The 14,601-nt window shown below is 50.4% G+C and overlaps 1 protein-coding gene across 1 annotated transcript in view; it reads right to left on the bottom strand.

Moving 5' to 3' along the window:
* Positions 1-14,601, bottom strand: part of TMEM266 (transmembrane protein 266) — a 101,447-nt gene that overhangs the window by 41,261 nt on the left and 45,585 nt on the right. The window contains exons 5-6 of the mRNA XM_060260066.1: positions 10,187-10,243; positions 8,181-8,319 (exon numbers count right to left, since the gene is read on the bottom strand). Coding sequence (XP_060116049.1) covers positions 8,181-8,319; positions 10,187-10,243 — 196 coding nt within the window. The remainder of the gene's footprint in view (positions 1-8,180; positions 8,320-10,186; positions 10,244-14,601) is intronic.

The raw sequence follows: 14,601 nt of genomic DNA, 5'->3' as shown, positions 1-14,601 counted from the left end.
CAACTTTGTGTGTATTCACAGGGCAAAACTGCAAATGGCATGTTAGAAGTGCATAGAAATACAGGATATGCTAATACTAATCTTCTCTGTATCGTTCCAATTTTAGTACATGTGCTGCCAAAGCGAGCACGAAATACATGACATGATTGAGTCAAAATTACACCTTTTTGAGCCTCATTTATTTCAGTACAAAGTCCTCTTTCCTTGGGGATGGGTGTGACTCAGTGATAGAGCATTATATGCAGAATATCATGCATTCAAACCATGGCGTTTCCAGTAACAAGGAACTCCAGGCAGGAGGTTTTGGGAAGGACCTTTTTTGGTGCTGGAGACACAAGAGAGGCAATGTCAGGTGTGGCCAAACTTGCCTAAAGTAAGAGTCACATAGAATAAATGTCAGATGTTTGAGAGCTGCAAGACATGGACGCCAGTTGCTTGAGAACCACAAGGAAGGAAGGAAGGAAGGAAGGAAGGAAGGAAGGAAGGAAGGAAGGAAGGAAGGAAGGAAGGAAGGAAGGAAGGAAGATAGATGGGGAGGGAGGGAAAGGTGGAAAGAAAGCAAAGTAACTTTAACTTTTAAACTCCAAGCTGCTGGCTGGCTTGGCTTGGAGAAGTGATTTAAAGGGAAAAATGCCTTATCTAAATGGGTCAATAGGGCGGTGGGGGCTTCTAGAGTCACACAATATTTGTGAGAGAGCCACATATTGCTCCTGAGTTGCAGTTTTGTCACATACAAAGGCCTTAATGGCCTTGGACCCTCCAATCCATGGGACTGTGTCTCCCCCATGCTCTGCCATGACAGTTTGCTGTCATCTTTGAGAGAACTGTAACTGACCCAAGGTCACACCAGCAGGTCCAACCTGCATATGGGCAAAATCCAGAACGTCCCATACACATGCCTTCTACACAGTGGCCTTTACCTTGTGGATCGGCCTGCCCGAGGAGATCAGGAAGGTTCCCCACTCTCTTGACTTTCCACAAACTATGCAAAAAAACAGGTTTCCTACCTGTAACTGATGATCTTCGAGTGGTCATCTGTGCAGTCACACTTGTGGGAGTAGGCGCCAGCGCCGACCTCGATCGGTAAACTTCAAAGCTGTGGATTTCCGCGCCCCCGACCCAGTGCGCATGCCCAGAAGCCCCACCGCGCATGCTCACTGGGACGGGCGCGGACATCCCGCCAGTTCCTTCTGACCGCCGCGTTAGCCCCATGGAGGGACCGGCTGCAGCGGGGAAGGCGGGCGGGTAGTGTGACTGCACAGATGACCACTCGAAGATCATCAGTTACAGGTAGGAAACCTGTTTATCTTCTTCGTGGTCTCTGTGCATCACACTTGTGGGAGATTAGCAAGCTCAGGCCTACCTGGTGGAGGGTACGCCGGTCCATCACAGGGAAACGGACTGCAACACTGCGCGGCCCACCGAGGAGGCTTGTCTGCGCCGCAGGTCCAGGGCATAGTGCGTCACGAAGGTGTGTGCCGAGGACCATGTGGCTGCCCCACAGATGTCCTGTAGGGGAACTCCCTTCATAAACGCCTCCGACGTCGCAACAGCCCTTGTCGAATGGGCACGGAGCGGTCCCGGCAGCGGTTGCTTCTGAAGAAGATAGCACAAGCGAATAGCCCCCGTGATCCACTTGGACAATCGCTGTGACGAAATACGCTGCCCCAAGGAGGACGCAGCGTAGGACACAAACAATCTGGCGTCCTTCCTGGAGGGTGCGGTGCGATGCAGGTAGAAAGAGAGCGCCCTCTTGACGTCCAGAGCATGCAGCAACCGCTCAGAGTCATTAGCCGGAGAGGGAAAATAGACAGGTAAATGGATCTCAGAATTGAGGTGAAACGGCGACACCACCTTAGGCAGGAAAGTGATGTCTGGGCGCAGGGTGACCCCCTCAGCCGAAAACACCAAATAGGGAAAGTCGCACCTGAGTGCGGCCAATTCCCCGACCCGCCTTGCCGAGGTGATCGCCACAAGGAAGGCCGTCTTCCATGCCAGGAGGTGGGAAGGACACTTAGCCATCGGCTCAAATGGTTTGACCGTCAACGCCTTGAGAACTAGGGGGAGGTCCCATGCTGGCGTAGGGGCCCTCACTGCCGGGTACAGCCTCGCCATGCCCTTGAGAAAACGCTTAGTGTCTGGATGTGCAAAAGGCGAGTGGCCATCAATCGGAAGATGTTCTGCGGAGATGGCAGCCAAGTAGACCCGTACCGAGGAGGGCGCCAGGCCCCCGTCTAACAGCGTAACTAAAAAGTCCAGAATTAACGATAAGTCCGCTCTTTCCGGCACCACAGAATGATCTGTAGCAAACTTGGCAAATCTGGCCCATTTGGCCGCGTATGACCTTCTAGTAGATGACTTTCTGCAATTCAGGATGACAAACTGGGTTCTGTCTGAAAATCTGGATCCAGACGCCAAGCCGTGAGTCGCAGGTTCGGGATGTCGTGGTGCAGGACTTGTCCTTGGTGAGAGAGCAGGAGATTCCCCACCTGAGGGAATCGGTGGTAAGTTCCTCCCGACAAGCGGAGGACCAGTGGGAACCAGGGCTGTCGAGGCCACCATGGCGTCACCAAGATTCCGCATGGACGTTCCCTCAGGAGCTTCTGCACCACCTTGGTGAGTAGCGGTATGGGGGGGAACAGGTATACTGAGTGGTACCTCCACGGCACCAGAAGTCCGTCCCCCAACGCTAGGGGGTCTACTCCTCCCCTGCAGCAGAACAGGTCGCATTTTGTGTTTTGCCTTGTAGCGAAAACGTCCAATTCCGGGGCTCCCCAACGGCGGAAGACCGGTTGCAGAAACTCCCAGTTGAGCTCCCACTCGTGCAGGAGAGCTCCGCCCCGACTCAGGAAGTCCGCTTGTACGTTCCGGTCCCCGGGGAGATGAGCTGCTCGGAGGAACACCCCTTGAGAGATGCACAACTCCCAGACCAGGAGGGCCAACTTGCAGAGTCTCTGAGACACCGTGCCCCCCTGACGATTGATGTACGCCATTGCTGTGGTGTTGTCGGTCATCACCGCCACCGACCTGCCCCCCAGAAGCGGTTGAAAGGAGCGAAGGGCATGAAAGATGGCCAGCAACTCGAGAAAGTTTATATGCTGACTGGAGTGGTGGCTCGGCCAACGGTCCCCCACGCACATGCCTCCCATGTGGGCCCCCCAACCCCATAGGGAAGCGTCCGTGGTGAGCGTGAGGGTCGGTTCCGGCCCGTGAAAGGGAGCCCCTTCCATCAGGCGAGTTTTCAGCCCCCACCAGGAGAGGGATGACAGGATTTCCGCAGGGACCGTCAGCAACTTGGAGGGGTGCTCCACATTGCACTTGAAACTCCGCAGGAACCAGAGTTGCAGCGGCCTCATCCGGAGCTTCGCGAACGATAGGACAGACGTTGTCGCTGCCATCAGTCCCAGAAGTCGTTGTAACGTCCGTGCAGGGACGGTCGGGTTCAGTTGGAGAGAAAACACCAGTTGCACTATAGCGTCCGCTCTGTCTGGAGGGAGAAACGCTTTGCAGGCTCGAGTATCCAGGATCGCCCCAATGAATTGTACCTTCTGAGAAGGCGTCAGACGAGACTTTTTTAAATTTATTTGGAGTCCCAATTCGTCCACCAAGGCCAAGGTGATTGTTATGTGCCGCAGTAAGAGCTCCCTCGACTCCGCGACCAGGAGCCAATCGTCGATGTACGGGAAGAGTGTCACACCCCGTAACCTCAGGTGGGCAGCAATGACCACCATGGTCTTGGTGAATACCCTTGGGGCTGTACAAAGGCCGAATGGTAGGGCTCGATACTGGAAGTGTTCGTCTCCGACCGTGAAGCGCAGATACTTCCGATGGCGGGGGTGGATGGAGATGTGGAAGTATGCGTCTTTCAGATCGAGGGTCGCCATCCAGTCCCCTCTGCTTAGAAGAGGAAGGATGTACTGCAGCGAAGTCATCCTGAACTTGTCGCACCTCACGAATACATTCAGTGCTCTCAGGTCCATGATCGGCCGAAGGCCTCCATCCCGTTTGGGGACTGCAAAATATCGGGAGTAGAAGCCCTGACCTTCCTGGTCCGCAGGAACCTTCTGGATGGCGTGTTTCTGAAGGAGTGACTGGACCTCCTCGCAGAGGGTTGGAGATGGTGCTGTGGAGACGAATCTCGGGGTACACGGGGGGTGGGAGAACTCTATACAGTAGCCCATCCTGATTATATACAAAACCCACCGGTCCGAAGTGATACGGGACCAAGCAGGGAAGAATTTGGCAAGGCGGATGGAGTCCAAGTCGGATGGGCCAAGCGTCCCAGGGGGGAAGTCAAAGGCCCTGCTTGCCCTGCTTCGCACCCTTCTGGCGAGCCGTCTGGGCGGAAGATGGGGAGTACTTGGGCTTTGACTGGTAGGAGGGTCGAGTGAAGGGAGCCGATTTCGAGCGCCACTGCCTCTCAGGCGACTTGGAGTACGGCTTCTTCTGCCAGGTTTTGGGCCACTGACGCTTAGATGGAGGGCGCGGCCCGGACACCCCTAGGTTCCTGGAGGTCTTGATACTTTTATCCAGCTCCTGGAGGACCGAGTCCGTCGTCGAGCTGAACAAACCCGCCCCGTCAAAGGGGAGATCCTCGACATATGCTTGTGTGTCGGGTTGAAGCGCTGTGGATCTCAGCCAAGCGTGCCGGCGCAGGGAGATAGCCGATGTAAGGGCCTTCGCACAAGTGTCCCCTGAATGCCTGGCAGAGTTTAGCTGCTGTTTTGCCAGGGTCATACCCTCTTTCTGCAACCGCCTTAGAGCATTGCGGCTCTGTTCGGGGAGGGAACCCAAGATGGTGGAGACTTGGTCCCAGAGGGCATATTGGTAGCGGCCATAACAGGCTGCGTAGTTGGCGATCTTAACGCCTAGGGAACCGGCTGAATAGAGTCTTCTCCCCATGGCGTCTAGTTTCCTGCCCTCTTTATCTGGTGGGGTGGAGTGTGTCTTTTTTGCCTTGGAAGACGACGACACGACCACCGAATTGGGCTTAGGGTGCACATAGAGGAATTCTGCTGATGCTTCCTGTATCCTATACATGTGATCCAGCCTGCGAGAGGAGACAGGCGTGGAGGCAGGCTTGTCCCAGGAGGCCTTGGCTGTCTGTAGCATGACGGTTGTAAGCGGTAAAGCAATAGCTGTGGAGGTATCCTGTTGCACTATGTCAAAAACCGTGTCCGTCACCGTGGGCTGAGGCTGCACAGTGGTGAGGGAGAGGGTTTGAGCCATTCTCTTGATGAGATCACCGTAGGATTTGAGGTCCTCGGAAGGTGAGATTGGCTGCTCCTCGGACGTCTTTACAGGAGGTGAGGGTTCACCGCTGGAGGTCTCTCTTTCGGGCGATGAGTCATCCAGAGACCTGGAAGAAGCATCAGGGGAATCAGAGAGTTCGGATCGGTGCCGGGTAGGAGGCTCCGGAGCGACCGGGGTAGATTCCTTCATCGATGGGGAGCGCTGCTTGGGGTCCTTCTGGACCGGTGGGTCCCGCTCAGGAGGCTTCGAGACCGACGCCGACGGTGCATTCCGCTGCGTCCTGTGGGACGTCCGGGATCGGTAGGAGGTCTCAGAGGCTTGATCCCAGTCCTTCTGGCGTTGCTGAAGCCATGGGAAGGGAGGCTGCACCGGGTACGCCCCGTACAGGTATTGCCACTGCCTCTGGTCCCAGGGGATCTGGGCTGCCTGATATCGTGGCGAGCGGTCCTCCTCTCGGCAGCGAGGGGAGTGGCTGCTGGAAGATCGGTCCCGACGGTGTGGGCTTCGGGACTGAGAAGTCGATTTTTCGATAGGGCTACTTCCGGTACCGACGCGTTGGGCCGACTCAATCTCCGAATCGGAATCGGAGATGACGAGTTGAGTCGACATCGATGCCAGCTGCGAAGTCGACTGTCGGACTGGCGAGGCGAAGAGTTTCAGCGGCGGGACGATTGGTGCTGTCGGATCGGCCGGGGATGCCGGTGCGGAGTGAGTCGTCGCTGCACGCTTTGACTTCTCCGACTTCTTGTGTTTCTTTTTCTCGACGGGCATCCCTTTGTCCTCCTTGGGCCTTTTGATCGGCACCGAGGACTCCGAGGCGGCTACCGAGCCCGAACGCTTTCGGGGTCGGTCGGTATCGATGGTCCGCCCGGTATCGACCGGAGTCGATGTAGACTGGTCCGCCTGACCAGCCCCGGACTCGGCCTGCTCGGTTCGGGGAGACAGTGCTCGCTCCATCAGGGCCGCCGCAAGTCTAGCCGCTCTATTCCTCCGCGTCTGTTTGGAAAACTTGGCACAGTGCGAGCAGGAATCTGGCCTGTGTCGTTCCCCCAGGCACAGTAAGCACAAAGAGTGTCCGTCAGGTGGGGCAATTTTGTTCCCACACTTGGAGCAGCGGCGGAAAAATCCCCACTTTCTTTCCATGCGAGGAAGGAAAGGCGGGAAGAACGTAGAAGGGGAGAGGGGGCCCCTACCCCGAAGGGCGGGAAAACAAAAGAGGGAAAAACCCCGCTCTCCCAAACAAGACGAAAACTAAGCTATCTACACTATCTAAAACTAAGCTAACTAACTATATACAACTAAGCTAGTAATCCGAATGGATAGAGAAAAAGTTCACCGACCGTGGCAGATAGATCAACCGATCAGCGCGGCGGTCAGAAGAGAACTGGCGGGATGTCCGCGCCCGTCCCAGTGAGCATGCGCGGTGGGGCTTCTGGGCATGCGCACTGGGTCGGGGGCGCGGAAATCCACAGCTTTGAAGTTTACCGATCGAGGTCGGCGCTGGCGCCTACTCCCACAAGTGTGATGCACAGAGACCACGAAGAAGATCTGAACTATTCAAGAGGGCTTTTCTACACAGGCAATAGGGCAGCACTTTACAAAAATGATTCACAGCGTTACTTAGATAAATTATTAGGGATTGTGGTTTATACTCCTGTGAACACAGTTTGCTGCAAACTGGATTCAGTTGTGTAATTTCACATCATTTAATGTGTCATGTTAACACCTACGATTTGCTTCAGTCCTGGGTTTTTTTTAGACTTCTGGTTGGATATACTACCCTAATTCTATTGCATTGTGTTGAACATCCCTTCTTGCATTGACTCATTGCGTGCAATCTGCCTTGAGACCCAGTGAGAAAGGTGGATTAAACATAACATAAATAAACAAATATGTACAAAGGGAGCAATCTAAGCACAAATCCAACTCCTTTTTAAATCAATACAACTTAAAATGATGGGATGAACTCCGGCTGGCCTGGACTTGAACGTAACAAGAGGCTGCGGCTTCCACACACCCATTTTCCCGTTTTTTGTATACATACCAGCAATCTCTATCATAAGATTATAAGAGAGCCCTGACCTGGACAGCTGAGGCAAGGCTAGTATCATCAGATCTCGGAAGCTAAGCAGGGTTGACTCCGGCAAATACTTAGATAGGGAAACCTACTTGGACTACCAGCAGTTGGGAGGACAGGGCAGGCTTTATTCAGCCACCTCTCTGAAGATCCTCCAGGCCCCCAAGTAGGGGTCAGTCACCAAAAGTCACCATGACTCCCAGGTGCAAACAGACACACACATATATAAAATAAGAACATAAGAGAAGCCATGATGGATCAGGCCAATGGCCCACCCACACCAACACTCTGTGTCACAGTGGCTCAAACCCAGATACCATCAGGAGGTCCACCAGAGGGGACAGAACTCCAGAAGCCCTCCCACTGCTGTCTCCCAAGCACCAAGAATACAGAGCATCACTGCCCCAGACAGAATGTTCCTATACCTTGTGGTTAATAGCTACTCATGGATCTCGGCTCCATATGTTTATCCGATCCCCTTTCGAAGCTCCCTATGCTTGTAGCAACCACCATTTCCTGAAGCAGTGAATCCCACATGTTTAATTACTCTTCAGTTTTCTGGTTTGCGTATCCTGGTTTCCAAACAATGTTTTAAGCCTGTGTTTTATACTCTCCAAAACCAACAAGTTTCCCCAGCAACCAAGCTAGGGTCTATTTTGGTCCAGAGTTCTAGCCATCTCTTTTTTAAATGGGAAACCAAAGCTGAAGCGGATGGATGAATTGTCACCGCATCAATCCAAGCCAGCCAACTAAATCCTGGCTTCCTGCTTGAAAGAAGTGAGAAGCACAGACTTGTTGAGAGGCTTCAAAGAGGTTTTTTTTAAAAAAAAACAGGCGAAAGATGACTCACCATCAATGATTCTCTTGACTCTCCAAATTCTCAGAGTGATGATAAGGCTTATGGCATCCCATGGGCTGCTTGGGCCATTAGCCACAGTAGAAGCCACCATCGGAGCCAAGGATAAGATGATCACAGCACCATCAAATACCTAATAGGAGGAAGGCATCACAAGTCACAGTTAAACTTCTTACAGAAGGCAAATACCCAGGGCTTTTTTTTTGTAGCAGGAAAAGAAAAGGTCTCCTGTGCAAGCACCAGTTGTTTCTGACTCTGGGGTGACGTTGCTTTCACAACGTTTTCACAGCAGACTTTTTATGGGGTGGTTTGCCCTTGCCTTCCCCAGTCATCTACACTTTCCCCCCAGCAAGCTGGGGACTCATTTTACCGACCTCAGAAGGATGGAAGGCTGAGTCAACCTCAAGCCGGCTATCTGAAAACCCAGCTACCACTGGGGATGGAACTCAGGTCGTGAGCAGAGCTTAGGACTGCAGTACTGCAGCTTTAACACTCTGTGTCATATTAGGCCACATACCCCTTGATGCAGTAGCCAATCCTCCTGGAGTTTACAGAAGGCCCTGTAAGCTCTTGGAGGATTGGCTACATCAGGGGCGTGTGGCCTAATAAGCAAAGGAGTTCCTGCTACAAAGAAAGCCCTGCAAATATCTAATTGTAGTCAGCTAAGCAAGTGTCATGTCTAAGGGTGGGATCACAATAAGAATTTGGCATGGCAGTATCCCAGCTTTGAAAAAGCCATGGCAATCACAATAGCCCCTGTCTTGCTGCCAGGAGAGGCATGGGCCCACACATGTGCAAGAGGCACTTTCAAACTGTTCCTGTGCTAGCGGGACACTTGCATTGTGTGCCCCAGTCATTCAGACAGCCAGGAAATGCACCCTACCTGAATTTTAGAGATTTGCTACCTGGAAGTTCCCGGTAGCTATTTAATCCGGTCCCAGCTCATCCTAAAATGAGTTAAGTATGGGCGGGGCAGATGTGTGGGTGTGATTGTGCACATTAAATCTGGAGGGGGAGGTATGGCGAGGTTGAGCCAAATCTCTCATGTGATCCCATCCTAAGTCTAGCCACTCCTCTTCAATTACCTGTCAACCTATTTTTAGGAACTATCACACTGTTAACCTGCTGCTCCTCCATGAAATTTAGAGAGATGTACATTGTTCCTTTCCTTTGTCGAGGGGGAGGGGCTGTGGCTCAGTTGTAAAGCATCTCCTTGGCACACAACAGGTCCCTGATTCAATCCCTGCCAGCTCCAGTTAAAAAAGGACCAGTCAGCAGGCAATGTGAAAGACCTCTCTCTGCCTGGGACCCTGGAGTGCTGCTGCCAGTTTGAGCAGACAATACTGACTGTGATGGACCAAGAATCTGATTCAGTAGAAGGCGACGTCATGCATTCATATGTCTTTTGCTCCATTTTATCTTCACAACAACTCTGTGAGATGGGTTGGACTGGGAGAAGGTGACTTAGCTCAAGGTCATCCGGTGAGCTTTGTGACAGAGCGGGAACTCGAACCCGGGTTTCCCTGGTCCTTGCCTGACTAGCAGTCCAATTACATCACACTGCGATACTTAAAGGTTGTTGGGGGAGGGGCTGGAGCAGCTTTATTTATTTTATTTAGCAGGCTTATATTCTGCCTTTTCCCATAAACGGCCTCAAGGCGGATCACAACATATAAAAATAACAATAAAAACCTACACATCAAAGTTAAAACACCAATTTAAAATTAACAGTAAAAACAAATAAAACGCACCACCGGCGGACAAGGCACAGCATATCAATAACCAGTCATAGGCCCACCTTAAACGATGGTAATAACAATAGGATAGCACTGTAATAAAGCATGATGTCACCACAACGGAGGCCAAATGATGAAATATTTTATTTTACTGCAGAGTCAAAATTCTGGATGAGGGTCACAGAGAGTCAGGGAACTTTAGCTGCCAAGGAAAACTGGGACATTATTAAAGATAAAAAAAGATAAAAAAAACCATTTACTTACCTCTATTTTGTTTTCAATATAGTCCCATATACCGAGAACCACAATTCTCAAAATAGTCTGACAAAAGGGACAGGACAGAAAAGAAAGAAGGGGGGGGAAGCACCTTTAAATTAGCTTGCATTGGCTTTATTGTTTGAGAATGAGGCAACAATCACACACACAAAAACTGGGAAATGTCTCCATTTTATTTCAAGTATTCAAACTATTTTGTCAATAGAAAGGATGAAACGTAGACAACGGAACCACTAATTCCTGGGGAAATGGCTAACAGCTTTGAAGAAACCACCAATAATTAGCAATGTGATAAAAGGTTATTTTTTATGCATGTGCTTTCTATTATTTTTTTTAAATCTGTCCATTCTTTAAAAGTTAATTGCTTTATTTATTTTAAACATTTACTAGGTGCCTTTCTCCTTTGCGGAACTCAAGACATCTTAACAATATAAATAAAGTATTATATAAAAAAAAAACGCAGTCAAGACAACCTATAAAAAGTCACTGAATCCTCTTGCTGCAGTTATATTTCTGTCTATAATCAAAAGGCACATGCTTTTGAGACAGAAGACACAACTCCTCACTAAGGACTAGAGGCATGAGCTGAGACACTTGCACAGAATGGCCCAGTACTGCTGCCCTGCGGGTGTGGGGGAGGTTCCTAGATGGTCTTCTGAGGCCCTGTCTACACGTGGTTAGCAGTATGAGGCAGTAAAGAGGTGTCTGAGACATGAGGGGGGAAATGGACTATATTTTACATTACAACACATTAAAAAAAATCCCTCCAAGTAGAAAACTAGTACAGCAGGCAGCAAGCCAGTCCAGAAGCTCTTTTCCCTGGGGTGCTAGCTTGTTCATTTGCAGAGAGCTGCAGTTTTTTAAATAGAAGCATTCTAAAGTAGCATAGAAGAGCCCTGTAGTAAAGCTGCAGTACTGCAGTCGGAGCCCACGACCTGAGTTTGATCCCAGCGGAAGCTGGTTCAGGTAGCCGGCTCAAGGTTGACTCAGCCTTCCATCCTTCTGAGGTCGGTAAAATGAGTCCCCGGCTTGTGGGGGGAAAGGGTAGATGACTGGGGAAGGCAATGGCAAACCACCCTGTAAAAAGTCTGCCGTGAAAATGTTGTGAAAGCAACGTCACCCCAGAGTCAAAAACGACTGGTGCTTGCACAGCGGACTACCTTCACCTTTTTTAAAGCAGCATATTGTATCCACGGTCTAAACCAGAGGAGTATACTCTGGTAATGGAAAGCACCATCAAGCTGCAGCAGATTTATGGTGACCCTGTAGGGTTTTCAAAGCAAGAGACATTCAGGGGTGGGTTTGCCATTGCCTGCCTCTGCGCAGCAACCCTGGACTTCCTTAGCGGTCTCCCATCCAAGCAAAAACCCAGGCCAACTTTGCTCAGCTTCTGAGATCTGACAAGATCAGGCCAGTCCTGCCCATCCAAGTTAGGGTAAGAGATGATCTACCATAGCCTGCCTCTGCACAGCGACCCTGGACTTCCTTCGTGACCTCCCGTCCAAGCACGAACCGGGGCTGACCCTGCTTAGCTTCCAAAATCTGACAAGACTGGGTTAGCCTGGGCCAGCCAGGCAAGGCAAGAGATGAAGGGGGGGGGGGTGCTTTGGCATTGCCTGCCTCTGCACAGCAACCCTGGACTTCCTTAGTGGTGTTCCATCCAAGCACAAACCAGAGCCAGCTCTGCTTAGCTTCCAAGATCTGACGAGATCAGGCTAGCCTGGGCCATCCTGCTGAGGGCCATAATTAAGTGCCATAACTGTCGGGTTTTTCAAGGCAAGAGATGAACAGAGCTTGAGTTTTTTTGCCTGCCTCTTCATAATAATCCTGGGCTTTCTTAGTAGTCTCCCATCCATGCACTAACCAGGGCTGACCCAGCTTAGCTTCTGAGAGCCGATGAGTCTGGGCTACCTCGGGCCACCTAGATCAGGGCATTGTGTGCTCTACATACAACCTCAGAATTGTCACTCTACGACACTGCACTGAAGGTAGACTTTGTGATATCTGGGGAGGATAAACCTGACCTGGTGTTAGGGTTGCCAACTCCTGGTTGGGAAATTCTTGGAGAGCTGGGGGCAGAGCCTGGGGAGGGCAGAATTTAAGGAGAAGAGGAAGCTCCGCAGAGACATGATGCTATGGAGTCCACCATCCAAAGCAGTCATTTTCTGAAGAGGAACTGATGTCTGTAGTGTGGATATCAGCTGTAATTCTGGGAGATCTCCAGGCCCCACCAGAGGTCAGGCAACCCTAGTTAGTCTGATTTTCAATACATAAAATGGAACAGTATACTATGCAGGATGACACAGAAATGAAACCAAACCAAACCCAAGCTAGTGGTTAAGTGCATGGACTCTAATCTGGGAGAACCAGGTTTGATTCTCCACTTCACTTGTAGCTACTGAGTGACCTTGGGTCAATGACAGTTCTTGAAAGAGCTGCTTTCTCAAGAGCAGTTCTGGAAAGAGCTCTCTCAGCCCCACCGGCCTCACTGGGTGCCTGTCGTGGGGAGGAAGAGAAAGGAGATTGTAAACAGCTCTGAAACTCCAAGTGAAAGACGGGGTATAAATCCAATCTCCTCCTCCTCCTCCTCGCCAGTTTGAACATGCAGGATATACAAATATATAAAAAAATCTTCACACTGCTACTTAGAAAAAAGAAGGCCTCAGCAGCACTTTGGGAAGTCTTTATTTTGTTTATTTAGATACTTATAGTACACTTTTCTCCCCAGGAGGAGGACAAAGCAACTTACAACATCGTTCTTGCTGTTCCCTTTTATCCTCACAACAGCCATTTGAGGTACGCCAAACTGAGTAGTGGTCCAGGGTCACGCAGTGAGCTTCCATGGCAGAATAGGGATTGGAACTCAGGGCTCCCAGTTCCTAGTCCGAAACTCTTAACCACTACTCCACACTGGCTCTCAAATAAATAAAAAATACCCAGTTGCACTATTTAGCCTACAAGCTAAACAGGGGGAAAAAAGCAGAAGGGTGAGAGACGGTGAATTCCTGGACAAAATTTTCTTTTTTCTTTAAGGACTACTGTTCTTTATAGAAAGGTTTCAAATTAATTCCTGCAAATATATATATACAGATTACACATCTCCTAATTAACCCCAGTTTAGAAACAGTTCTTTTTATGCTTGAAGAGAATAAAAAGAGCCCACATGTCATATGAATGATGTCAAGAGATCTAACATTCATTCAAAGGGATATCATTCATACGAAGGGAGAACTGTTGCAAGTAGTTCAGAAGCAGCATTATGGAAAGAAAAAAGGAATGTGGAGGGGGGGGGAGCAAATAAATTGTGCATGCCTATGGGAAACTGAATGGTGGTGGTGGTGGAAAGTCCAATCAAGTCACAGCTGACTTGTGGAGACCCTGTGAGGGTTTCAAGGCAAAAGACATTCAGAGGTGGTTTCTACTGCCTGCCTCTGCAGCATGCCCCTGGTATTTCTTGAAGGTCTCCCATCCAAATACCAGCCAGGGCTGACACTGCTTAGTTTTTGAGATCTGATGAGATCAGGCTAGCCTGGGCTATCTAGTTCAGAGTGGGAAACCGAACAGGAAACACAAAAATCCTGTATCAAGGTTGTTAGAATACATGGCCTAGCAGAGCAGATTCAAGGCCATGGTCCTCGAGAGAGCCGAGTCCAGCAAAGACGCCAAACTGAAGGAGAGATTCTCACTATAATTTTGGCTCCTTAGCCAGGACATGGCTTATTTATAATCCTAACTTTCTCCACAACGGGGACCCCAAGTGATTTACATCGTTCTTCTCTCCTCCCTTTTATCCTCATGACAACCCTCAGAGGTAGGTTAGGCTCAGAGTGTGTGACTGGCCCAACTTCACCAGCCAAGCTTCCATAGCGGAGTGGGGATTTGAACCCAGGCTTCCCCAGATCCTAGCCTGATGCTTTAACCACTACAACAACACACTGGCTGGTTCTCTTGAGATGAGATGTTGTGGCTAGGGAAGACCCAGCGGGTTTATTTATTTATGTTACTTCTTGACCACCTTTCTCAAGGGTTCCACAGGACAGTGGGCTGGAAAGGTGCTCAAGCAGACCAATGTCTCTCCCATCCACCTTGCGTTGCTGTCTGCTTCCCTTTACCCTCATCAGCACGCAACTCCCCTCAATATTCCATCTGCCTCAGTAGTAATTGCGCACAGTGTACATTGGGCCATTTAGGGTGCTGTCTATAAATTCAAACTTTCTTTTCACCCTTGAATATGCAGACGTCTCCTTCCTGTTGGTCCTAGGTCATTGCCTTTCTGACAGGCACTGAATTGGGAAGTTTGCTATTAGAGAGAAAAAGCCAGGAGCCTTTGAAGAATTCTGGGGTTCCCCCTGAACCAAATATCCCCTTCAGGGTTTTTTGGGTAGAAAAAGCCCAGCAGGAAC

Source organism: Heteronotia binoei, chromosome 19 (genome assembly GCF_032191835.1).
Source record: "Heteronotia binoei isolate CCM8104 ecotype False Entrance Well chromosome 19, APGP_CSIRO_Hbin_v1, whole genome shotgun sequence".
NCBI lineage: Eukaryota > Metazoa > Chordata > Lepidosauria > Squamata > Gekkonidae > Heteronotia > Heteronotia binoei.
This window is presented reverse-complemented; position numbering and strand designations above follow the sequence as displayed.